The 27,755-nt window shown below is 37.3% G+C and overlaps 1 protein-coding gene across 17 annotated transcripts in view; it reads left to right on the top strand.

The window, feature by feature from the left end:
- ROBO2 (roundabout guidance receptor 2) overlaps window positions 1-27,755 on the top strand; it is a 1,122,909-nt gene that overhangs the window by 674,183 nt on the left and 420,971 nt on the right. For all 17 annotated transcript variants that reach the window (XM_074599504.1, XM_074599494.1, XM_074599464.1 and 14 more), the window contains one exon: window positions 21,590-21,916. In XM_074599504.1, coding sequence (XP_074455605.1) covers window positions 21,590-21,916 — 327 coding nt within the window. The remainder of the gene's footprint in view (window positions 1-21,589; window positions 21,917-27,755) is intronic.

Raw genomic sequence — 27,755 nt, 5'->3', positions numbered from 1 at the left:
CCTCTTTCTGGTAAGATAATGGAAACCACCTGCTATTTAAGTCATCTTAAAGTGGTCTGAACAAAGCAAGAGATGACTTTGTAGCTGATGGATGAAAATGCTTAATAGATAGTAAAAGAAAACCTGCTGATTTCTGTAATCATCCACAATTGGTTATGTGCAGATAAATCCACTGTATCGTAAAACATTGGTTTAAGCACAATGTTTTCGGCGTTTAATACTAAGAACAATGTTGTGTCGTACTGTAATGATTGTTAGGCTGATACACTCTGAGGAAGATGCAGATCATGGAAAGGGCTGCTTAAGGCATGAGAAACAAGAAAAGTTGCAAAGCATTGGTTGCATTTGTTCTGATTATTTTGAGAGAGAAGAAGGAAGGGAGTGGGTTTATTTTGTTTGTTTTTTTCCTCCCCTCTCTGCACCCCAATAAGGCTGGATGATTTTCTAGCCACAAAGGCCATCTGTAGCTACAGAAATAAAATATGTAATGCTTAATCAAAGTGTGTACTTCAAGGTGTAACCTGATCACCTGCAGCTGTTTGCGAGGGAACTTTTTTGCCCACATGCAGCTCTGTACAACTGCACCAGGTTTGTTGCTTTTTACTCTCTTCAAGCATGATCATAAAGTAAACGATGTATTTAGGGTCTGATGGGGTGGGGCAAGTTCTACAGGGCTAAAATGTTGACATTATCTGACTCCGTTAAGTAGCTCTATATGCTGTACTAATTCATGTGCTCACTATGAGGGAAACCAGCATTTTTATGTTAATTTGTTTTATATCTGTAATTGAAAAGTCAGGAATGTTTGGAGGAATAAGTTTGGAGGAGGGCATGGAAAGGGAAGAGTCAGTGCAAAATACTTTAAGAATTTTTATAAAAAATTGCAAGTGATTCTAAAACAACTGCATTAAGACATTAATATGTTAGTGGTACATAACGATTTGTATTTTTACTTTAGAACAGTAATTATAAAATCTACATATTGTAATTGTTTCAGTTAATTTTTACACCATTTTTCTCTGTGCTAGGTAACTGGAGTGCTGATTTTTTTTAACCATTAATTTGTGTAACATAAGAGATAGCTTGAAATTAACATAACTGTGGCACAATTTAAGAGAGATAATAGTGCACAGTGCCACTGCAACATTATAACTGAGGTGAAAATACTAGGTGATGCCCTTTCAATAGAGACCATTTTTTCCCCAATAGAATTGAAATCTAATTAAACAGATTTCTTTATCCCACATGAATTATTAAAAAAAAAAAAGGGTGGGGGGAAATAAAAAAAGGTTCAGAACACACATTCAGGCATGGAAAGACCAAGGGAGCTGCATGATTAATCTGAAGTAAAAGTAAAGAAGTCTTTCATTATTCATCAGTTAATGACAGTTTGGAGCAAGCTGCAATGTTTCGATAAATGAGAGATGTAAAATGCAATGTGAAACAGCCATCTTCCTCTCAAAGTAGAACACAAGACTCAACCAAGCTCCTCAGTGAAAATGCTAATTCCACATGATTAATCTTTTCTTTTCTGTCACCATGAATATTAAGTAACTTCCTTTCCAGGGTCACTGGTAACTTGTAACTGTTTTACTTCAGCCTTCCCTGCCTGAAACACACAGCCTGACCTTAGCACTTAAAATGACCTTTATTGTTTGTTTCTGCCCCTTTGAACTGTAGTTCTTATTCTTATTGTTCTGGAGGAGGGAGGCAAATGGTGGAACAAGCAGTCAGTGGCAATTACTAAGATACCAGGAATAGGTTTTTGTTGACTGCTTTGCGAGTGGCAAAAAGGCTATACTTGGGAACAGTTGCCTACGGGAATTGTGATCCTGGTCTTGCCTTCCTTTTAAGTAAGGTGTTAGCTTCAGTGACGTTAATGGTGTTAAGTCAGCATTGGCTGTTTTTCTTTGTACGTTAACCAGATGTGGCTCTGAGTATTTTATTTTTCATGTTTGTGATTTACAGCAAATACTTATTCTTGAAAGCTTGTCTTTAGAGGCCTAGTACTCTTAAGTACTGCCCTGCCCAGTGTGATGCCACCGTATTTTCAGAGATGTTCTCTCTCCATTCCATTTTGGCTTTATATGTATGTTTATATAGACTTGAAGGTAAAAGACTCAGTATGTTACTTGTTGTGTACACAGAGGCATATTAGTCCCTTTCATTTAAAAGTCAAATTTCATTTTTGTGGTGTTCATGTTATTTTACCCAAAGACTTGTAACTGAAAAACTTGATGATGTTTGGGTGACAGATGTTTGCCTTTTCATACAAAACAAGGCTAATAAAGCAATTTAAATAGAATGTGTCCTATCTTGAAAGCCTTCAATCTCTCCTTACCTTGTGTAAGGAGAAGAAACAAGACCTGGTTTCACAGCTCAATCTTTGATGTAGTTCTTCATGGTGTGCTGAGTAAATCTGTAGCATAAAGATATTATTAAATCAATACAGGCACGGCTGTTATAAAAACTGATTTAAAAGATGTCTGTGCCCTGTGGATGCATTCCAGATAATAACTTGACCCTCTTTTTCCTTTATACTATCCCTCAGTGACCTCTGCCACCTGCATACACTTTTGTTGCATTCCTCTCAGCTCTTAATCGTGCATTAACACCAACTGGTTCTTTGGTGTAGCAGGTGTGGCGTTTATGTTTCTTTGACTGCTGTTAATAGTTAGATACACTGCCCCTTTTCTTTTTGTGGACATCTGTAATATCTCTAGATTGAGCTGGGTTAGCTAGTGTGTAGCGATGCCTGTTCTGGAAAGTGGAAGTCTCTTAAAGATATGCTTGTTTCAGTTTTCAAATAGATCGTACACACCTGAGTTCTGGAAAAAAGTGGCAGTTTGCATTGTTTGAGTAATCTGAAAGGGAATAAAAATTTCTGATTGTAGAGGGATTCAATACCCCTGAGACAGGCCATGTAAAATGAAGTGTCTAATTTAATGTTGTCAGTTTTGTTCTGTAGTTATTGTAGAGCCTTGTGCTAATGGTTCATCTTCCTACTGACCTTAAAAACTATGTTAGGATAGTATGAATCTCTGAAGCTGAATTCTTTCTCCATTTACTATCAAGTAAGCCTGTATGTGTAGGTTAGACAGCTGAACTGACAGCTCTGTTTAAGACCTCATTTCAGAAGAAAGGGTTGTTAAGGAGAAGAAAAAAAAATTAAGAATATAATTCTACAAAATCTTGAGTCATGTTCCAATTAAAGTCATTCTTGTGCTCACTTGTTTGCTGGTAATGTAAGTCTTGAGTGTAAATATTATGTGCTTTCTAAGTGGGTAAAGAAAAGAGTTTATAGGTGCCTTTTATTATGAAATTGAACTTTGCTTTATAAAATTTGGATGAAATTTTTACAATTATACAGATAAGCAGTGGTATTTAGTGTAGACCTATCTGTGTAGAAACTAACTTGAGAATTATATTAGCAGGCAGAAATTACTGTTTCCATTATTCCTTTAAGTATTCTCATAGTGCAATGTACTCTCCCCTTTCCTAGGTTTCTATTTACTTCTATATTACTTGAAATACATCTTTCAAGTAAATTATGTTCCTGTTCATCTGTTTGTAAAAGCAGATAGTATGATAGCATGGTATGGAGTACTACGTTTAAGAGCTGCTAAGTGGGAGAGAGCGCTGCTGGTCAGTAAGAGGAAGTTGCTGCTCAAGAGTTTCAATTTTTCTTCAGTGTAAACTGAATTTATGGACTGAAGTTTATTTTAGTCTCTGCTTAGGCTATGTACACTCTATTAGAATATAACTTTGATTAGGGGTAGAAATCCGTTGTGCTTCGTCTGTTATTTCCTTCACTCTTGGTGTGGTATTACCTGGGAAGATCAGAATGTCTTGCTTTATGCTGTGTACTACAGTGCAGTCAGAATGGCATGTCCAGAGCTGTCCTGTTTATTATTTGAAATAGGCATAGGGAGGCTCTGAAATGTTAATTAAGTTCATTGAAACTACTTTGAGGTAGATTTTTGCAACTACTCAGCAGTTTTATAAAGAGAGGACTAGAACAAAAATAAATATTCCATAGATAAGCTCAGAGGAAGCTTTTATTACTTATGTGGTTATGTGTGGCTACCTGTTTTAGAGAGGATTTGCATTTCGTTTTGGACATCCAAATGTTCACTTGGTTCTTGTATTATGGTACTTTTGCAAAGGGAAGAAGACTGCTTAACATTTTGAGTTGCAAGTTGGATTTCTTTTATGAATAAAGGTGTGTGTTTGTATCTATGTGTGTCTGTATTACATATATTTATATCTGAGTGTAAATATAGTGATAAGTTCTGTAATGTTTTCTCAAATTTTAAGTCTTCTCTGTGTGGAGGGTTCTCTTATGGCATTCTTCTTTGTCGTTATCCCAAATGTGATATGCTTTATTGATGAAACTCCATTAACTTTATTTTAATTTCAAAACCTAAATATCGGTACACAGGCACTGCATTGTAGTTTTGCTTATCTGATGAATAAAACTGTAATGCTCTTATTGAAGCTACTGACTCAGAGCAGTACTCTTGCATTACTGTTCATGAATAAAAAGTATTTTTTTCCCTACATATTCCTTGCATAGTTACCACTGCTGCTAATCCTTCATTTCAAACCCAAGTTAGATATCTTGCTTTTTCTAATAATTCTGTCTCCCTCTTCCAGATTTCTATGGACCTGGCTTCTATGGTTTTAGGTTATGACACTAGAAATAATCACAAATGGTGTGTATTTTTCCTGACCAGCATTTAGTATTCTGTGTATATTGCTGAGGAAAGGTAGATTAAACAGAAGCAGCAAGAAGGTAGATATTGTAGTGTGCTGAAACATGTTGGGTAGAGGAAAACTAGTACTTTGGAGGCAGGAACAGTTCAATGTAATTCTACTGTATATAGTATCACAACCTTTTAGCTGGAAAAAAAATAGCAAATTTGCTTGGTTATCCAAGCTGTCATGTAGACGAACCATTGGTTGACATCTGTAAATAAATGGTTACAATAGGTATGAATAAACTGATTTAAAGAGAGGCATCAGTTGTATTGCTATGGGGATCTTTCTTATTTGGGTTGTGTCTTGTTTAACATCTTCGTTAATAATCTGAACGAGTGGGTAAACTGCATGCTAATTAAATTCACAGATGATACTAAGCGGGGAGGTGTTGCAAACATAGGGTGGCCAGATTTTCTAAGTGAAAATCTGGACCACCTGTCATGGCAGGCACAGAGAGGAAGGTTTTTAGCAGTGATGAGGGAGGGGGTGTGCACAGAAGGACTTGACAGCTTGTGGGAGGGGAAGAAAGACTGCCCACTCCACCCCCTCCTTAACCAAGTGCACCCTCCCTTTCCTTCTCCAGCATCCTCTGGCTTGGATCCATTGTATTTATACTGTTTGCTGTCCTGAGGTCATGAAAAATTTACTAGGTACCTATTAGCTGAAAACAGAAACTTCTTAATCAGGGCTAGATGTGAAAGACTGAGAGAAGGAAGCAGTAGCAAACTCCAGGCAAATCATCCTGGTAAGCTCATCTTCCAGCTACTGAAAATTTGGATGGCACAAGTATTCTATTTTTTTAAGATGAAGATTCGAGGCTGACCCTTCCGTGTTATTCTCATTTATATTGTTCTGACAAATGTGGAGCTACATATTTTATATAGAAGCTGTAATAGCAAAAGGGCGCTATGCCTTCCTCTGAATCTGTAGACTGTCGTTTAATAGCTGATGTTACCTAAGTAGCTGTGGATCAACAAGAATATAGCTCACGATAGAAGGCAATAAGTGCAAAGTGGAAATTTTCTTTCCTCTTTTTCCTGCTTATGTGTGATAGAGAGGGTACTCTTGTGCCTCCTCCACTGGCCCAGTCTGTTCTTTCTTGTGCTGTGCTTTCCTCACTACTTACTAAGTACCTGTTGTGTTTTTATCATTTCTTTTCACTTAACATTGCTTGGGAAACTTAAGCGGCACATCTAATACTTCCATTTTTGTCCTCCTGGGATTATGAATAACAGGTTTGAAAACATTTAGTCTATAACTTTGGCAGTCCATTATCATGTGAACACTTGAATATACACTTTGTGCTGTACCTACCTTCAGCTTTCTGGAGATGATGTGGCATTGATCAAGGGGAAAGATCAACATTGTATTCTTAATGAGGCAACCGGTTTTAAAGGAGTGGCACTACTCTTGCAGCCTTTTACTTTAGGTTCAGAATTTTTAACTGTCCTTGGCTGAGGAGGTTAGCTTCATTCTTAAGTTTTGGGGTTTTTTTTATACTACTAATGACGTATTGGATAGCCTGTGGCACTTACTGTCTCCGGGACAGTTTGGGGGAAACCTGAAGGACTCTAACTTTTGGTAGTCACGAAGTCTGACTCTGTTTGTATATGTAGATCTATCTGTGTAAAAGTTAATTTACTTTGAGGGGTGTTGAAGTTTTGGGGTTTGTGCTTTCTAATTTTCTTAGGATTGTGCATTTTTCTCAGAATTTTGTTCGGGCAGCCCCCTTGCTCTCTCCAAGTTCAATGGCAGCAATGCCAAAAATCATACAATTCAATAATGTATGTAGGTGTTTGTTATGTATTTAGCTGTAATCTAGTTCCATATTTGTTACCTTAAACAATAGATGGTTCAAAGTGTAATGGCCATGTGACATATGATGAGCATGTCATGCTGCCTTCTTGAAGCTTTTTACTCTTGGCTTTTGTTTCCTAGGCATCTTTCCCTGGCAGTGTTATGCAAATTAACCAATTAATGACAGACAAAATGGCCTTCCTGCATCGCCATGTTTGTAATAAGAAGGGCAATGCTCTAAGTCACGTACCTATTCAGTGTGCTCTGTAGGCCACTGCGAGGGCATGATTAGCCTGCCTGTGGAAGACAATTGCAGAGGCATCTGCTCGGTTAATTTTGAGAGAAAATTTACCAGATGGAGGCTGAAGATTTAAGTGATTAGAAGGTAGTAGATTGGAATACAAATTGGATTAAAAGAAATTAGATTGATATAAATCGAATTGAGTCACAACAGTTTGTGTTGTTTGTACCAAGGGGCAATGGATTATGGGAGAAGCAGATGCTCCAATGAGATAGGAATTAATGTGGCTTTGACGGTCCATCTGGGAAGGCCTGAATATCGAGTACATCCCTAATCTCTCTCTCCATTTATCAATGCCATAATGTTAATTAGTACTTCATTCATTAAGTTACTTACAGAGGAAAAAATCTCACCCCTAGCCCCTCTCTGCTTGAGGATTTGTTACTGTGCCAAGAAATGGAAATCTTTCTTTAGCTGAGCTAGTTACAGTTGACTGTTACACTAGACCTGTGTCATTTTCCTCAAGCTTGTGGCTGCTTTTGGTGTAAATGAAATTTATTGGGCTTTGTTTTGCAATAAGTTTATCTTCATACATCCAGCAGCAGAGTTTTTGAAGTTCTGTCTTGATCCCTACAGCATGCCAATCCCTAGCTACCAGTAATAAGCCTCCTTCTCACAGTTTTAATAAGGTACTATATATTCTATGTAGTTGCATAGCATTTTGTTTTATGACCAAGATATAGCTATGACATTAATAATGACAGGCAGATCTTCTTTGGGAGAAAACCAAGAAAGTTTGCAAGTGTGCGTGCATGTGTAAGATCTTTGTTAGAAAAAGTTGTGTGGGAGAAAAGTGCTGTACCTGAAACATCTAATGTGAGACTTGTCCACAGGTCTGCAAAAGTGGCTGAGGACAAAACTGTTGGCTTTTAAGTGTATTTCTCTTACCTAAGTTGCATTCTAGAAGATAAATGTTTGGGTTTTTAAACTCTGAAAAGTGACATGAAATCATAACTTGAGTTTTTTCGGTAGATGGGGAAAATTACAAAAGGAAAAAAAAAACCATATAAAATAGTTAGCAAATATACTAGGATTGTGAAGGCACTGAGTTTAATTCTTGTTTGAGCCACAGTCTTCTGGAAATGAAAGTCAGATAATAAATTAGAAGCATACTTAGTAAAAATACAAAAGAGAAGACTTACTTTTCTCTCTTTCCTCCCCCAAGTACACACATAGGTATGATGCAGTAAGACTATAATAATTGAGATACTCACATAGAGTGCTAACATTGACAAATGTCAGTCTTCATGCGAGCATTGTTGTAGTGTCAACCTTAAAATTTTCTTTACGTATTTCTATAAGTATTTGATTTGTTTTCCTAGATGGCAAGGAAGCTTTGGTTCCACTTCACATAGAAAGCTAACTGCAGCTGGAGTCCTTCAGTTATTAATCAGGGAGGTATAAAAGCAGGTTGCTGCTCTACTGATAGAACGCAAAATGTCAAAGATATCTACAAGAGTGTCTCGCGTTATACCCATATGTTCTGGAGGAAGTAAGTTCACCACAAAATAGTTTTGCAAAAGAAAAGATTCTTTTATCATGTTTGAGGTTTTTCTTATCTGATGAAAAAAAAAGCCATTAAAAAAAACCCTGCCTCCTGAAAAATTTATGATTTTTAGCTCTAAACAAAGAATGTAGTAGGCATGGGTGGGCAAGAGGTTCGGAGGGAACATAGCTGGGACAGCTGACTCAAGTTGATCAAAGGAATATTCTGTGCCACATGACATCATGCTCAGCAATAAAAACTCATGGAAAGGAAGATAAAGGGGCTACATTCGTGGTTATGGCATCTGTGTTCTCAAGCAACAGTTATGCATGCTGCTTGCCAGGAAGTGGCTGGACATCTGCTTGGTGATGGGAAGCAGTGAATGAATTCCTATTTTTTTTATATTTTTTTTTTTGCTTTGCTTGTATGCACAGCTTTTCTTTCCCTTTTAGCTGCCATTATCTCAATCCATGAGTTTCTTGCCTGCCTTCTACTTTCTTCCCATCCCATGGGAGAGGGCTGTGAGCGAGCAGCTGGGTGGGTGTTTGGCTATTGACTGGGGTCAACCACCACTGTTTAAAGATGGAATCTTATTTCAATAGTTTGTCTAGACAGCATTCACTATATTTACTGAAGGCAATGATTTAAAAGTCAAAGGTTACAACCTGCGAAGGTGGAATCTACTTCCTCTGAATTTTCTATTTACTTCCTCTACTGCTACTTTCACAAATTTACTTGCTTACAGTAAACAATTTGAGAACTGCCTAGGAGTTTGTTTTACCTACTGTGGTGCCACACCTTCTTATTCCTGTACCTTTGTATAGTGCTGTTTGCTCTACAACAACATGGATTAAATAAAGTATACATTAGAAAGAAGCTTTTAGAAGGTTTTGTCACAGCAGTACCCTTGCCATTCCACAGCTCTCAGAGGTAGTTTTTTATCAGTAATACATGCTCCATTAGAAGAATCAACAGAGATCCCTATAAAGATAGGGTAGACAACATAGATTTCTGAGTCTGATCATAGATTTCTGATTTAAAAAAAACAAAAAACAAACCAAACCCAAACACCAAACTTATAGATATCTAAAGGGACAGATGCATGCCACAAAGCACCAGTATAAAAATTGTGGTGATCTTTTCTTATAAAGGTGACTTTTGTAGGTAGAAAGCATATGACTGAATTTTCTTTAAAAGTTCTTTGTTTTCAAACATCGGGTGTCTGAATGAGTCTTTGAAATGCAAGCTAGCAAAAGGTGAAATGAAAAAACATTTACAAACGCCCCCCCTAAGTCTTGTATGGCCTGTACTTACTCACCTGATTCTTGTATGTTGACTTATGTAGCAGAGATACAGTTGTGAGGAAGTTTTACGCTGATTCCGAAAGTCTTCCACTTTTGAGCATATGAAGGTATATTTACTCAATATAGGGTTAGAAATTCTTTGTAGAATTTGATCAATGTTTTCATCCTTGGAGTTTTGGAAAGCTTTTCTATAACTAGTTGAAGCTTCCAAAGAGAAACTATTTGACAAATGGCTATGGTATAATCTGTCATCTCTTGGTTCAGAAATCTACAATAAGCTTTTGATATCTGTCATGTTACTTTCAATTTTATTGTGAGCTTTGCTGCTGAATTAATACTGATTGGCTGATAGTTACTTAAAACTTTACAAAAGCTTATTTTAGGATGTTTGTGTCAAGTTTTAAATAACGTATTGATATTGTCTATTTGCAATTCCCTAGACCTTCAGAACTGGTGTAGTTCAGAGGAACAGGTTGGGAGTCTTTACCAGTGTCAGCAATGAACACAGTGACTGCAGGATGTAATTTAGAACACCAAAGTTAAATGCCTGCTGCCTTTACAGTAGGAATCCCCCACCTTCCTGAAAATATTATATTAAATTATATTGATTTCTGTTACTGTTGTCTAATGTTCTTTTTGCAATACTTAGAATCATAGACTTGATTTTCATGGCATGCAAAATGTGTAATTGTTTACATCTGCTAACTTGAGTAGGATTTTTCTAGGTTGCACTATGTGAGGATAGCTACTTTGAAATCTGCATGGACCAAACTGTATTGCTTCTGATTTGCAAAACTCATATTACCATAACTATTTTGACATATGTCCTATCTATTTGCCACTTCAGGGTTTTTGACTAGCCGTGAGATGTCAGACTTCTCATTTTCAGGTTTTAGGATATCGGATTGTTAGTGGCACCAGGGAGGTTTTCATGAGTGTGAAGATGAAGGAAGAGATAAGAAAGTAAGTTTCCCTGGCTGAAGTAGCTCTGTGTACAGCCTACTGTAAAGGTTGGGGTGTCAGAACTCTCAAGGTTACCTAAAAATATTGTTAAAATTTATATTACAGTAGTGTTGGTGGAGTAAAGATGAGTTATTAATCAGAACTAAAAAACATACAAGATTCATAATTGTTTCTAGTGGCACAAAATTGTGAACATTTTGACTTGCATATCAAAACATTTATATGAAAGTTAAAGGTCAGATAACTTTATTTGAAGAGGCTTTTTGAAGACAGGTTGAAAGTTCTTAATTGGGGAACCACCTTCTTTGATTTTGTGGAGTTTATATAACACTTTATTTACAAAATTAGTCTGATTTCACAGATTGTGGCAATTGTATCCTAATCTGATAGCTATTTGACTCATGATTCTTGACAGGATCTGGACCAGATTGTCATTTGAAAGCTTCTTTTATAGCTTCTGTTTCAGTTTAATACTGTTAAAATCAATGTGTTTTCATGTTTACTCATTTTTAAAGCTTTTAAATCATTTATTTTTTTAATAATGTCTTAGATGGTCATTATCATATATCAACAGAAAATTTTAGACTTTGGAGAACCTGTGGTTATCAACCCTTCTATGTAAAAGTATGAAAATTTACTTGCTCCTAATTAACCATTGGTTTTTACAGTGGTATGTGGGAAGATGAAAAGCTTCCCTTTGACTGATAAGAAGCCGTTGTTAGTTCCCCAGTGCTATGATGATATTATGCTGATTGTATAATAAGTTATTGTGCTGCCTGTAAACAATGTCTGTTAGTTTTGCTTCTATGCTTGACCTGAAAAAGAGCTAAAATACGTTTGGTAGAGTCAGGCATATGCTTAATGCTTCACTTTGCTAAATTCCGGAGTGGTTTTGAAAGGCTCCCAAGGGAAGAGCTGCTTTGCTTGTGCTCCACTGGATGAGAAGAGAGAAAAAAAAACCTCTTGCTCTCTGATGCTTTTGTTACATGCTGTGTATATATTGTAGAACAATTTGGATTAGAAGGGACCTCTGGAGGTCATCTGGCACATATATGTGTTTGCGTACATTGTATGTGTGTACATTTTATATATATAAATATAGATGTGTTGTGTATCTACACACAACGTATAAATACAAAGACATGTATACACATAAACCTTTTCATTTGTTCTGCTTTTCATAACTGAGAGTGTTCCTCTTCTCTCCCTATTATTTTCATTTTTAAGTGATTTTTATCATCTCATTGTTTAGAGTCAGTGAAGATTAATGAAACCCACACTTGAATTGGAATAGCTATTTTAATTTCAAAAGCCAGAGCTTTTTTGAGAAAGAAAGCCTATGAATAAAAGTGGCTTAGGTTTGCTGGTTTTTGATGGGGTTTTTGTGTGTATGTTGGTGTGTTATTAAGTAAATAGTTGTCTGTTACCCGCTTCCAGGGAGCATAGCTATGGTTGATATTTTACATTTTGACTGTACTCTAAACCATACTGCTTTGCAACAAACGAATCAATGTAACTTTCTCATCGAAACAGTGACATGTATTTATAACATCACTGGTCACCTGGAAAAAAACTATTCATTTACCTGTGAATCTATATACCGGTTTTCAGGGATATGCTGCTATTCACTCCTCTTCTCGTAGATGTATCACTAACACGGTATGTTCCACCACAAGCAGTGTGCTGGAATGCAGTGATTTTTGAGGACTACGAAGACTCTGCAAAAAAAATTACAAAGCAAAGAGAGCACAAGCATTGAGATGTAAGGTGAAAGAATGTAGCTAACCTATTTATAATATGGGTGGTCATAGAATCACAGAATGGTTTGGGTTGGAAGGGACCTTAAAGATCGTCTAGTTCCAACGCCCTGCCTGTCCTAATGTACTTCTGAGAAGTTCTGTATGAAAGGGAAGGGAGATAGATGTTGTTTCATATTATGTGCAAAATGATCCATTAGCAAACTTATTAATCAAGATGCAATTTACACTATGAAAAACAGCACAGAACTGTTCTGCTCTGTGCTGTCTATACTGTTTTTTGGCCTGTAATGCAGATCAGGGGGTTTTCATTATTCTGCTCTCCCCTGCCCCAAAATTGAAATGTGACACTTATATGTTGATGTGTGAGGAGAAAAAAATTGAAGAAAAGTGAATTAGAATAAATTTCCATTAGGTCTTCATGGCAATTTCGGAATGCTTCTCATGAAATAATTTCATGCAAGCAATAGGGTGCTTATACTGTGGCACTGAATTATTGTCCACATTTAAAAAAAAAAATAAAAATCAAATTTTATGTTTGCAGTGTTTCTCTACGATTGAAGTTGATTACACTTCGCTTAGCGAAGTCACAGTTTTGTACAAGAGTAACATAATAGAATCAGCTTTCCAATAAGATTTGGTCAAATGTTTTTAATGACTGTTATTGATCTCTCTCGTCAGTGTTGCCTACTATCCCTTCTTGGCAGATGTGCACTATAGGAAGGGTGGCTCATCTGCAGATACGTGTCCTGGGGAAGTTAGGATGTGTTGCTTAAGAGATTAATTTTACTCAAGGAAAAGATTTCAGAGGACTGTGTCATAGCTGACGCAGCTTTGAACAAAAACCGTACCTTGGAAAAAGTCATATCACTGGCGCCTGTTCCCATCTGCCAAATCTCGGGGGAGGGGGAGACATTGTGAAGTATAAATTTTCAAAATGTAATCTTTACCATGTCACTTTGCCTAGAGGAATGCGTCTAGGATAATCAGCCTGGTGCCAGTGCATCAGCCTGTACTCCAGTTGAGTTTTCTCATTATCTTGAATTTTTTGTACATTATCTTTTGTTCAAACTAGGATGTGACTGACTGGATCTCTATTTAAGATCTCTGCTTGCTTTCAGTCAATTCTGTGGTTAAAAGGGTAGTTAAAGCAACATACTTATTCATTATATCTAACAGATATGTGTAATGTGTTTCTGATAAGTACTTCCTAAGTGGAACAAGGCATGTGAAGAAGCAGGAAAATGAACAGTAACTGTGACTGTCTTTCAGTAAATTTAAGTAGCTGCAGGAGTGCCTTTTTTCAAGCGTAGTGTTATCTCATTCAGAAGTGTTAGAGTCTGCATAAGGCGGGGGGGGGAATAACCCAAGCCTGTACACGTGACAGATCCTACATAGCCAGAAAAGATTCTGCAGACTTTTGTGTCTTGTCCTAAAAGCACATTATTCTTTTAATTGTGATTTTAATACCTTAATTTCAGATTTTCTTCTTATTTTTTGCAGTGAAAATAACCTGAGATTCTAGCACAAAAGAAGGTTCTTTGGCATTAAATATATCTCTGTAGCGGTCCTCTAAGTAAAATTCAATATATTCAGGCCTTTTCCTTCCTGCATCTATTACTTTCTGTTGCAACAGATTATTAATTTTTTTCCTATTACAGTTTTGCTGTTTCTTTTCCTGATAAACAGGCCTTTTGCACTGTCTGAGGGAGAACGTGTGTTGTTGGCAAAACTCCTACGAGGAATGCATTCAAAATGGTATCAAAAACACAGAACAAGCTAATAATCTCTCAGACGCAATATTGCTTGCTTTCATTCGTAGCAGGCATGTCACTAAGGCATAAGTTTTGAAATGTCAGTATGACTTCTTTTGGTTGATGTTTCTTTATTCTACTGCTGGTTTACAGTAAAGCATATATGATGAACTTGTGTTTCAAGTTTGGTTATCTTTCAGGCATTACTTTTTTTCTGAACTAAATGTGTAATACACCTGTTAAGCATGACCTATCAAAACTATTGAACTGAAAGTGTTTCAAATGTACGACACAATGGAATACCTCACATCATATTTTAAACTTCCCTTTGCATAGCAATGAAATGAGAACAGTAGAGGGGCTAGAATAGTAGGTGGTGGTTCTGTAGTATAGGTGATATCTGGTATGCATAGTGTTAAATGGCTCTTAGTCCTGTTATTAAAAATCTAGTCCTGGCTTTCTTTTTTTCTCCAAGTATATTAAAGCTATGTATTTGGAATGTTAAAGAAATCAAAATGTGAGCCTTCAGAAAGGATATAAAAAGAGTAGTAGCCTTAGAGATGAACTTAGGAAGAGCTTTTCTGTATGTAGAAAGTCAGGTAAAAACCTGGAAAAGTAGTGAATAGATGCAAATAAATGGTATGTCAGACAGCTGAATCACTGGTGGCAAGCTGTGTCAGGTGGAGATAAAGTCAGAAAGAAAAAGAGAGTATTGAGGAGGTTCATGAAGGCAATTCTGAGATCTGTATTTTGAAATACCATATCACAGTATTAACATTTAAACTGATACAATGCTGTTTTTGCTTTGAAATTGCTTAGTAGTTATAATAAAAACATCAGCCTTTCTAACCAGCACTAGCCCAGTAGCCATGAACATTTTGGTGACTTGAGAAATTAATTAAATGGCTATGAATGTAGTCTCTAGTGTTGCTGTTCTTGTATGACAGACTATTAGTTTTGTAGCTGCTTATATAAAGAGTAGGCTTAATAGAAAAAATTAACTTTTGGTCTTGATGTGAAGCTAATAAATTAAAACTGGAGGAGCATGAAGTGCAATAAATGAAGTCTTTTCCTTGAAATTTGAAGGATGGTGGCCTAGAAGGACTAGAAGGTAAATTGCCAAATGCCTTTCTCTGTGAAGATACATCTATAGATTACACACATGCATACACACACACAGAGCACATTAGCCTTAGGGCAGGGATTGAATAGTGGCTTTGTGGAAATGTAGTGAAAAATAAAATATTGACTTTTTGTTTGAGTTTACTTTTCTTCCTGATGCGCCTCTGTAGCAAATCTATTGCTTTGAATAATAAAAATTCTTGCATCCAATTAATTTTTCAGGGTTATTTGGCTATAGGATCAACCCAGCTAAATTGAAAATAATAGGTACTCTGTTTATATGCTATCAGTGTGACTGTAACAATATGGAACACTGGATCCCTGAGGAAACTTATGGGGAAGTCTGAGTATATTACAGCAAATCCATGAGGCTTGTTGGTAGTCATGAGAAACAGTCCGACTTAGAACACTGATGGTGCTGAACTGTTCAAAACGAATGAGCAACGGTTGTCTTTTACACTTCCCAAAAGAGTAGTCTTGAAGGTGATTCTTAGGGAATGTCTAGCCCAGCACACCACAACTATATTCCATATATTAGTTTTCATTAACTGTAGACTGTAACTTATATTTTACCATAGGATTTTCAGATACATTTTTTATGAAATATGGAAAAATTCTGCATTTAAGTAGAACTACTAGTATCTACCAGTAGAAGCAAAAATGAAATAACAATATAAAGCCTAGACTTAGCTGATTCAATATTTTACTCTTTATTTACTCCAAGCAGTGATTGGAAAATTTCATGGAGTTTTCCACTGAAATAAATGTTCCTATTGGCTGAGTAACTTTGAATGTGTTTTTTGGTGGTGGTTGGTTTTTTTTTTCAATATATAGTTTTATAATGTTTTTCTCTTAATTCAGCGCTGGCTTGTGAATTTGAACAATAGCAGAACAGGGTGAAGGTGAACAACAGCAAACAATTAGCAGTATAGTCTTCCTTTGCTGTTTACCTGGGAAGAAACCAGTGAAAACATTTTAATCAGTTACCGTGAGAACATGTGGGATAAAGTGGTGCACTGATAGTGTTCCATCAGTTGTCTCCTCCTACTTGGCAGTGGTTCTGATTTACCCACTGAGGACAATCAAACTTAGTAACTTAGGTTACTAATGAAATATTGTCTGAGCACTTCGCCCATGTTAGGTTTTCTAGCTCTAGTAGTATCCACTGTACTGTGACATTTACATCAGTTCACGTCTGCCCCAAAGCCATATTTTCTGAAAGAGTCTGAATTATTTCTTCTAATAGGTTTCTAATCAGTAGATATCAGAAGCTGCCCTGCAGACGCTGCTTCCTTCCTTCTTTGCCTTATCCCTATAAGCTGTTTGAAGGAGAGAATATTGAACTATCTAGTAAAGTAGTGTAAACGGATGTGGTTTTTGCTATAGCATGGTCTTAGCAAAACTTTATTGGGAACTTCAACAGCATAAAGGCGGAATGATTTTTATTTATTTCCACCCCACTCCCCCAAGGCTATAATAATGAACTAATGTTGAAAGCCAAAGACTGTAAAATTGTTTATAACTTCACCACATACTAAAAACCATCCTCATCCAGGATGTTTTCTGGCTTAGATTCTCACACACAAAACTAGCAATCAGACACGTGTTTTTGGGGTGTGTGATTAGCATTGTTCCAGATGACATTGAGGTTATGTTGAATGCTGTACATATTTTCTGTGCTTGTTGTGATTTGCCTCATAGCATCAAGACATAATGTCATTATATCTAATTACTTTATAATCTCACCTGTTGCTTTCTTGCCTTGTTTTTGTATTAATACTAATGTAGGAGTATCTCATGTTGTGGTAGATGCTAGAAATGCAATAGAATCACTGCTCTTTTTTTGCTTTTTTGAGATAATCCTTTTTACTCATGAATTATATGCAGTGATGAATTACTCCGTTTGTGGCAGAATGTTTGTAAAATGTAAGACTAGGTTTTAATGATACACCAGGATAAAAGTATAGAGACGTAAGTTGAATAGAGGTGGCTTATGTCTTGACTTTTGTTGGAGTAGTCTTAGTAACTTTTTGCTTAATGCTGCAGTATGAACAAGGAAACATTAATATTAAAGGTAGGATACTATAGTAGACTTGCAAGTACACTTGCACACTTTTTTCAATGTATGTTTCATTTCATGTTTTCATTTTTGAACAGTGTTTTTAATTATTCTGTGAAGTAATAAGCGAAAAGATGAGCCTAAAACTTTCTCTGTGAATTAGTTGATGAGGCATATATGAAAATAATCCTCTTGATGTGTAATAACCAGTCATCTGCAATAGCTATGTGAACCTTAATGTACAGTGAGTATTACAGTACTCTGAGTAAGTGTTAATGCTCTCCTTTTCATAGGTGTGGCTTAGTCATCATATTGTAGGATTTTTTTCGAAAGGCGTGGTTTTGCCCAACACCTGACAGCTAATTTGAAGTCATTGTAGTCCATCATAGTAATGACTACTTAAGGACTCTTAAACTCAGGGGTTATTCACATTCTCTATGCATGCATGAGATAGTCCTGTATTGGAAATCCTTAAGGGAAGAATGGAGAAGGAAGATGCGTGGGGAGTCCAGGATACAACACCAGCTGCCTGCTTCAGTGCAACCACTTATCTCGAGTAGATCATGGTTCTGTCTCACCTTCCAGTAAAAGGAAAAGTATCATCTTCTGCCCAGTTGGCTCGGGGCTTAATAGTTTTTTTTTTTCCTTCTAAATTAGGATGTATTTCTAAGAGTATTGGGCGGTGGATGGCAGGGAGCCACAGTGCAAGAATCAAAACTCAACTAGGAAAACACCATTTGGGGCTGTCACTTTCTAGCATGTAGACAAGTGTTTGCATCTGCCAGACGAGAGGCAATGGAGTCAAGTTTTTGGTTTTCCTTGTTCTTTCTAAATCGGAGTATCCTTCTGGAATAGCGGTTGGTACTCAGTTGAGTTTTGAAGGATGAAGTCTGCTGTGCTCTGTGATTGATTTCTTTTGTGTGTGTTTTCTTCCCCCCTCTTAAGTGCACATTGAAGGAAATAACGTGCAGCACTAGATAGCTGAAGGTACACCCAGCCATCACAGGAACGCGTGGTATGAGCCCCCCTCAGAACACAGCCTTACCCTTTCTCCTTGCTGATTGGCATGGCCTCTGCTGCCCGCATCTCAACCCTCTTTTGCCCGCAAATTGCTTAATTAGGATAGAGTGAGGTAAACATTAGTTTTGTGATAAACATCAGTACTGAAGAGGAAGAATTAGTCCTGTTATGACCTGAGGAGGGCTTTTGAATTGGGCTGTATAAGATGGAAGATTTAACTCTTTATGGGAGAAAGCCCTTTTCAAAGGATTGCACATGGCCTGTAATTCTCTGTAGAATGTACTATTTTGAGTTTTGAACATTATCAACACACCTTTGTGTGTAAGAAAACTAATATTTTGGATTTTCATTTTGCATTTTTTGCTACTAATTTTGCTACACTCCGCTAACTGTTTATCAAAATTTAGTCATATCTGTTCTCTTTTCTGACTTAAGTCCCCCTAAACTCTCAGAAACGCTTCAGATTTGGTGTTCTCATTGATGCTGTTAGTAGGAATATCTTAACACAACTAGTGGGGTTTCGTTTGTTTCTTTTGAGAACAAGCAACAAAGTAAGTTGGTAGACTTGTGTGGAGAGTGTTATGTATGTCTCTAGTCAATGTATGAAGTTCAGTTTTTTTAGTCCTGTGTACTGTGAAATTTTTAATCTTTTGCTTTAATGGTGGTTTCAGTCTTTTTCAATGTTGTGTATGGGGTCATGGTCTAGAGTCACTTTTTTAACTGCAAATTGTCCTGTTAGATTTTAAATGTCTTTTTGTCTTTCTTTTCTAAGTGTGCTTTAAGTTTACCTGTGCTTAGGTATGAATTGTTTGTGGTTTTTTGGTGTACTGTAAGTACAGATTATGGATACCTTTGCTATACTAGTAATAGAATCTGGTAGCCACTGAAAGAGTCCATTTGTGCAGCAGTGGTATAGCACTTTATTGCTATGGCAAGCCTTAGTTTAATGACCTGAATGTTAGTAAAACAGAAGTCCAAAGGTGGATTCACACTGTAGAATGGATCCTTATTCCTTTCCTCATAAATTTTGGAGTAAATGAGGCATTGACAATATTTTTAAATATGTAGTGCCTAGAATATAATTAAGATACTGATGTTAAATTGTTTTCCAACAACTCAGCAAAGCTGCTGACCAGAAAATGGAGATGAAAGTTTCACTAACCTGCAGAAGCTGATATACCTTGTATTTAAGAAGTGCAGTCCCAATTGTACTAGCATGGCAGCTCCACTCAAAGGATTTTCAGGATTCATGCTGGAAAAGATGATTTGTGCTAACAATTAAGATCTGACTTTTTATGAGAGGCCATGTTGAGGCATGAACTACTGTGATGTGTTTGTTGCAGAAAAACTGTTCAGGCTAATATAGTTCATTACTGCATATTTAATTAGGCTATATCTGAATGATTGATGCTGAAGTTAGGAGTGCTGGACTGTGATTTTCTGTTGGATGACACTGTTCTTGCATTTCCTCATCTCTTCAATTTGTCTGGTAATAGCTGGAATGAGGAGCATAATAATCATGAAAGAATTCCCTTTTTTTCAGAAAAAGGGTATTGCAAAATTTGGTTAGCGTTGTGATACCATTGCATTTTTTTGACAAGGGTTCAATGGAGGTTTGTGATCCTGTGACTTGCTTTAGTGAATTTGCACTACGTGGTAAAGGCTGTAACGGAAGGTTGGCACTGGGACTTTCTCCAGGGTCAGAGCACAAATTTACTTTATATACCTTACTTCTATAGGATCTCTGCCCTGTCAGCACCTCTTTTCCTTATTCCAGGACTTGAGTGACAGCATTTGTTGAAGAAGGTGCAGGACAATGTTCAGGCTCTGCTACTTCCCTGCCCCAGGCGGTGGGAAGGCAACTGAGTGTAAAGGAAATACAGAAAGGCAGAACAACCATGTGTTGAAGTGACTGTGCAGAAAACTACAGGGCAATGCAAAAAGTTGCTATCATGAAGGGTACAAAAGTAATATTGTAGAAACATCAGTATTACCAATACCTAGTAGTCCTGCTATTTGTGAAGGCTTAACAATAGCGTATTCATCATCAGTATTGTAAAGTGAAAAATAGTATTCTGGTGGGCAATTGAAAGAAGGTGGTACTTTGGGTTGTATTACTTTCCAGTGATAGAGGGAATAATTTCTTTACTTAACCTTTAGTACTGAAAAAAAATATTAAGTGGAAAATGTATAACCACATTCTTTCCAAGGTATGCTGTGCTCAGACTGAGCTGCTGGAGCACACTTGGGGATAATCCAGGGTTCCAGATGCCTGGTTAGATACCTGTGTAGAAATGCTGGAGATGTTCAATGGTCAGTAACCATGTAACCAGGGTTGTGATGAAGTGTTGGTAGGAGTTTAGGGATACTGCAAATAAGTTAGAAAGTACATTTGCAGATAAAAGATGATGGACACCAAAAGGGAAAGTGAAGAAAAGGATGAATGTAGAGAGAAGAAAAAGGGAAATGGACCTATAATGATTTCCGAGACACTGACGTTTGCAATGCACTTTCAGGTGCATGTATGCCTATATTGTATTTGTGTCTGTGCGTACGTGCATGCAATCCACTGAAACCTTCTGAAGTGCAGTTGAGACTTGAGATTTCCAAATAAAAATAAAGCTCATGAATGATTTCAGATATTTTAAACAGTTAAATTTGTGAACCATTGTACTAGACATTTATGAAGGAAGGAATACTTTTCGGGTTTCAGTTGTGGGGTTTTGTTTGTTTGGGGATTTTTTTTTCCTTCTATTTACATACCTGGGGTGTTTGTGGAGAAGGGATACAAAGCATACATATAAAACTACAAAGAACTGTTAACCTGTGGGTGGTAAAACAAAGTGGTTTTGGATGTCCGTCTATTGAGTCTGGCAGATGAAAGGATGGGAGAGCAGTAGCCATGAGTGGAATCCGGAAGCATACAGGGACCTAGAAGCAAATGTAAATAGAAAGATTATTGGAACAAGGAAAAGATCATCATGCGTGTATGTACAAAAGATCCTCCTTCAAGACCAGTCTGCATGTGGTATGGATTTGATAATGCCTTAGAGGTGCATATCTCTAGTCCAACTCAAGTTTTTAGCTTTGAAAGTGTCTGATACAGTCTCCGATATCAGACAAAACAATATCAGATGTATACAGGTTTTCATTTTCTTTTTTTTTCTCAAAATTTTTGTGGCATTAAAAGAGTAACTTGTGAGAACTCTTTGTGACGCCTGAAGTTAAAATAAATTGTTCTTTCCTCCCTTTTCTTTTTCTCTAGGATCCCGTCTCCGCCAGGAGGACTTTCCACCACGGATTGTTGAGCATCCTTCAGATGTGATAGTCTCTAAAGGAGAGCCGACAACTCTGAACTGTAAAGCTGAAGGACGGCCAACTCCTACTATTGAATGGTACAAGGATGGAGAGCGAGTGGAAACGGACAAGGATGATCCGCGCTCTCACCGCATGCTGCTGCCCAGCGGATCTTTATTTTTCTTACGTATTGTGCATGGACGCAGGAGTAAACCTGATGAAGGAAGTTACGTTTGCGTAGCAAGGAACTATCTCGGAGAAGCTGTGAGTCGCAATGCATCTCTGGAAGTGGCATGTGAGTAGCCTTATATTATTAGCACTGTGTAAAACTTTATAGTTGATTTTATGCTGTCGTCTAGCACTTGCACACAGTCAGCGGTCTGTGAGATAACAAAGGTATGGCATTTTGTCATTAGCTATAGCTCTTAGTCAAGGCGTTTTTACATGCATTTATACAGTAGCAGTGACCATACAGAATATGTGATTTACACTGAAGCAAGGCTCTAGCCAGTGTATAATCATGATTGGCACAAACATGGACAAAGGCTAATCTTCCTCTGAAGAGTAATCTAATTTTTAAATTATGACTAAAATTGGTTATAGTGAAACTAATGTGGAAAAATACGTATCATTTAATACAAGGTGTACTGCCTGTTTCTCTTTATCTAGTCATCTGTTACCTCAACAGAAGCAGACAGCTTCTTGGTGACTCATGTTCTGTACTGCTGGAAAACTCAATATATGCTTCCCTATCATAAACTTGATACAGGCCTCATTCATTATGTGCATGGCAAGTGAAATTGTTGGCCATTTCTCATATCATCCAGAGCAGTCTTATTCTTTATCGATTCTCTTTGTCTTAACCGAGAAGTCATCACGGCTCTTTCAGAGACCACCCAGCATGCATGATCTGCTTCCACGGGAGTTAGAAGAGACATTCATTATATTCACATAGCAAACAAACTCATCATACATAAAATACAATGTGTTGCATGTTATTTTTTGCTGCTTAGTTATATGGGTTGAATAAACACTAATCTTTTTATTCAGAATATCAACTAAGGGTAGCTGTGTATCTTCACATAGAAGTATATTGTAATAGATTTATGAATGCTCTTCTCTTGCTGGGCTTCAGTTTTCCCCCCGCAGTTCTTCATCTGGCAGTAGTTTCACTGAAATGTTTGACTGAAGTAGATCTTTAGCACAGACTTGTATTGCTTAGTTGATAAAGGCTGGATTTAAGTACATACTAGAAGGTATGCTGGTTGAAAGGAGAAGGGGAAAAAAAAAAAAGAAAAAACAAGCACAGAAGAGAAAACTTTACTCCTGATGCAGTCTGCAGACTTTTATAGCTAATGTGATGTGATCTTGAGGCTTCAGTCTTCTCTGAAATCGCAGAAAGTGCTATTTTTGAGACAGTTAGATCGTGCTATAAGCCAAGTAGAACAGACTTGTTCACTGCTTTTACTTGTCATAACCTAGACTCAGAACTGTTTCCAACAAAAAATGAAAACAGTTTTGGCACACATTGAAGGCATGCGTAAACGTGTATCTGCCAATAAAGGCATCACAGAATGTTACTCAGTTCTGGTAGGAATTTAGGAATCAAGAAGATGACCAATTTAAGGAAGGCTGAAATCTGGGTGAGTATGACTCTAGATAAATTTACTGGAGTATTTCTGTCTTTGTACTTGTAGTTCTTAAACTGTGTGTTGAGAAATCCTATGAGAGAAGCTAAGCACTTTGAAATCTTTATTGCAACCTTGTTGAGATGTAGACATCTCCTGTCGAAGTTCAGAAGAGTCATCAAATTAAAGTGACTGATTATTTTGAAGTTTAAACTTGTTCTATATTTTGTCAGTTTTCACCGATCCCTAACTCGTTGACTGCTGAGAGACTTGTTACAATATCTCCAGTATCTGGAGTTACTGTTTTAACCACTGAAGGTGGTGGCAGGTCATGCATGAACTGTATTTGAGATCATAGAATCATAGAATGGTTTGAATTGGAAGGGACCTTAAAGATCATCTGGTTCCAGCCCCCCTGCCATGGGGGCTCAAAGCCCCATCCAACCTGGCCTTGAACACTTGCAGGCATGGGGCATCCACAGCTTCTCTGGGCAACCTGTTTCAGTGCCTCACCACCCTCACAGTAAAGAATTTCTTCCTAATATCTAATCTAAATCTACCCTTCTTCAGTTTAAAATTGTTACCCCTTGTCCTATCACTAGTAGGAGATAGCAGAAGACTTTAAAAATAGTAAAACCGTGTTTCATCGTCAGAGGTATTTTAGAACAGGACCATAGAATGTGAAACCTGAGATCTGAAAGTGTAGCCAAAGTTTTTGTGATAGCAACGTGCACCTCACACCAGATTATTTTACTGTTTTCATAGTTTTTTAATTTAACTGACTGAATTCCCCAATTAAATGGTTTAGCAGTCTAAAGCAGGCACTCCTATTCCACTTCAACCGTGCTTTGTCTTTCCTTGAGTCATATCGTGCCTGCGGTTACAGGAAGGTCTTCACCGAAAAAGAACGTAAATAATACATACATTGCTTGTTTACTTAATCTTCAAGATTCTGCTGGGTTTTAAAAGCACAGGGCAGTGCTTGACTTGTATCAAAGGCATCCTTTGGAGGATGACAGCAAAACTACCTGTCTTCCCTTGGTTTTGAGACGCTTCTTAATATGATTTTTGGTTCTAAATCAAGTTTTCAAGTGACTTTCAAACAATAGTTATTTTAAGGCTCTTAATGTCAGCGTTTCTGGACTGAAGAAGATGGGCAGGTCGGTAGCAGCCCATTTGCACGCTAGTGAAATGAGTTGTTGCTGATAGCCTGTTGTCAGCAGCGAGTCCTCATTCACCTGTCCTTAACTGCTGCTGAAAACTGGTGGGTTGCCTGGATACTGCAGCCCTGTCCGAGGGAGCTGGGACAGCCACATGCCATCGGGTCTTACTTGAGCTAGCTGTAATGGTGTTGAAAACTGCTCTTTCCACACTAAGCCAAGATGTTTTCATCACCAGAAAAAGGACTGCTGCCCTTTGCTGACAAAAGGGGGTTGGATTGTTATCTGACTGTAGGTGGCCTCAAATTGTGCCATTAGAGACAAACTGCTGCACTTTACAGGTTTAAAATGCTTGAGTCTGCTGTTTTAGTGAAAAAATCAGTAATTGTTTTACTTTGCTTATTAAATTGTCAGTCGCCAATAATGTGCACTTGCACCTTTTGAATGATTTATGAAGAAATATTTATTTGTTTTACGTATTTAAGTGTGCCAATGCTTATGCATTCAGATGATCAACAGCGTTAACTGTGGTTCACTCCCTTCTACCTCCCCTCGGCTCCCGCCCTCCATCCCCGCAGCCCCGGGCCACGGGCACCTGCCACAAAAGCAGCGCGATTGAAAAATCTTCTGATGTATCCGTATTTATATTTAAAGACAGAAGAAAAACTCTTAAGTGAAATTCAGTTGGGGCATATAGTGATTCTGAGCGTAGTGTGGCCCATCTTGAATGCAAACAGTTTGCCCCTTGGTTTTTTGGAGTCATTTTTTTGCAAGTTGCTGAAGTCCCTGAGCCCTTCTTGATCGAGTAGCAGTTAACACCTTTCCCAAACATGATGAACTTAAGTATCAGCCCATCCAAAGCATTTAAGCTTTTAAATGCATGCCTATTCAGAGCACGCGCATACAATCAAGGACAGTTATTTTTGTGCTGATGTATGTCCTCAGAAAAATTTCTCTGTGCCCGTGAAACGGTGAAGAACTGTGATTTGGGAAGTTACTTAAAAAACATCATTGACACACAGAACGTGCTTTTAGAATTTTTTTGCCTTTAATTTAAAAAGTCTTTATTCCAGAAGACATATTTAGGAAGAAATAGGAGTTTTTATTTGAAGGCATGGTTTAGGATTGATATGACTTATTTTATTTCATTCTTCTTGTAATGCATTAATCCATGGTGTGCTTTGTGCGAGTTACTTTTTTTCAGTAGGAGCTTCCTCAGAAGCTAAAAATAATGCTAGTGCCAGAAGCAAAACCATTCTTCTACAGCATATGTGGCAAATTCTGATGTAGTATTTGTATATTTTATGGTTAAATCATTAAAAATAAATGTTCTAGTCCTAAAACAACCACAAAGAATGGTACTCAAAAGAGTAAAATGTCTTTCTTTTCATTTTGTGTACTGGAATGTTTTTATTGAAATTGAACAAGGGCTGGCATTATTAGAAATATGTTGATGCTCAGATATTTTTGGGAGGGTTTTAGAAAGGGAAGTTGTCTTGAAATAGTTTGATCCTTCAAGAAACTGCTTTCATATTTGAAAGCCAGAAGTTTTAAAATAAAAGCACAGTTTTTCACCATGCAGGAATTGACAGGATTGGAACCTATGTGGTGGAGTTTTCCAGTGGGAATATCAGGAGACACATTTGCAATCGCGACTCTAGCTAGGATTTCAGTTGCGAGCGCTGGGATGCCACATGTAAGCAAGAGAAAGAGCATGAGGGTCCTCGCACTGACTCAGGCTGCCTCTGATCCAGCCTGAGTCAGCGGCAGCCCCCAGAGATAGCAGCTGTAGCCCCAGGTGTTAAATATGTGACAGTAGCTTGATCTATCGACCACTGTAAGAGGGGGCTTTGGCCTAAATGAAAATTCATGAAAAATTGATGAAGTCCCCAGATTATTTTTTTTCTCTTTCCTTTTCCAGTGCTGTGCCAATGCAGCGAGGAGAGATTAAATGAGGTGTTGAACGCTTTAGTGGCAAGGAGGTTGTGGTTCAAAGGTCAGGGGTCAAGGGAGGGAAAAAAGACCAATTTTCTACCTTACCTTCCTTTAAAAGAAAACATGAAGCTCTTCAGATTAGCTGGTATTTGCTGCGATTTTAATATAAGAAAAAAGCTCAGGGAATATTCACAAATAAGATTCTTTTCTGCATGGGTTGGCAAAGGGTAGGAGTGTGTGGGCTGGTGCTAATAGAAAACAGTAGAAGACTCTGAGTCATAATTCAATTGGAGAACCAGAAATAGATTGAATTTTGTAATGGCAGTATAAATTTGGGTTTCCATCTTTCTGAGTCTGTGCTTGAACTGAAGTCATTTGGAGAAAGAAGAGGTCTTGCATTATTTATGTGTCACAGATTGCTTGAATAGCAGGCTTTGGAACACTCTCCAAACATAATGATGCTGTTTATGTTAGATCCAAAACTGAATTATGTTTTTATCTGTAACAAGAGAGGTTATAGTAGTACACTGAGTTTAGTGTGAAGAGTCACAGGTGAATTCCAAAACAAGCACAAACCAGATTTTAAACACAGGAGACAGTAATTTTACGAATAAAAGAGGTATGTTTTAATATTCAGTGAATAAAGACTGAGAGGTATAAAATACATGCTATGCAATCATCTCTGTATCATAATGCTGATGACTATTTGCCAGAGCATGTGCAAAAGGCTGCAGTATGTTCACAATAATGGAGTTAGTAATTTCATTTTAGATATTCACAGTAAAGAGCACCTGTAAAACAAGATAAAAAAAGAACACAATGTATGTGGCTGTAAAATGGGTGGATGATTTTTCTCATCTAGTTTCTGTTCAACATATGACTTAATAACAATTTTTATCTTTAATTTTGTTACTGGTAACTTCAAAGCCTGATTTGCTTTGGGGTTACCTTCACATGTGAAGAGTACATCCTGTTCATTTAGTTATACCCCTCTCGCCTTCACCTTTCTAAAGAGAGTGTGAAAAGCTTCCTGTCTGAGCTGGCAGTCTTGCTGTCATCAAGACAGAAATAATTATTGTAGAAATTGAAACGCTGGAGACTGTGGTCCTGTGGATAAGCTATATCAGGACATTGAAAAGCATCGTGCTTTTTCTTAGTCTGCATTTCTCTGAGAAGAAATATAACAAACAGTTATTATTATCACAGCACACTTAATGAACATAAAATTCCCCTCTTAGAAGAAAATGAATAAAATTAGGTAATCAGAGTAAGGGCATAAGATGGAGGGGAACACTTCAAACCTTCTCTGTAGTTCTGAAGCTTGCAATAAGCAATTTCTGTGGATTAAGATGAAGCCAGCGGGAATACTACTGTTAGAAACTATTACATAATACACATTTTTGTATAGGAC

This window comes from Larus michahellis, chromosome 1 (genome assembly GCF_964199755.1).
Source record: "Larus michahellis chromosome 1, bLarMic1.1, whole genome shotgun sequence".
Classification (NCBI taxonomy): domain Eukaryota; kingdom Metazoa; phylum Chordata; class Aves; order Charadriiformes; family Laridae; genus Larus; species Larus michahellis.
Note: the sequence above shows the minus strand (reverse complement) of the source record. Positions and strands in the feature narration are given on the sequence as shown.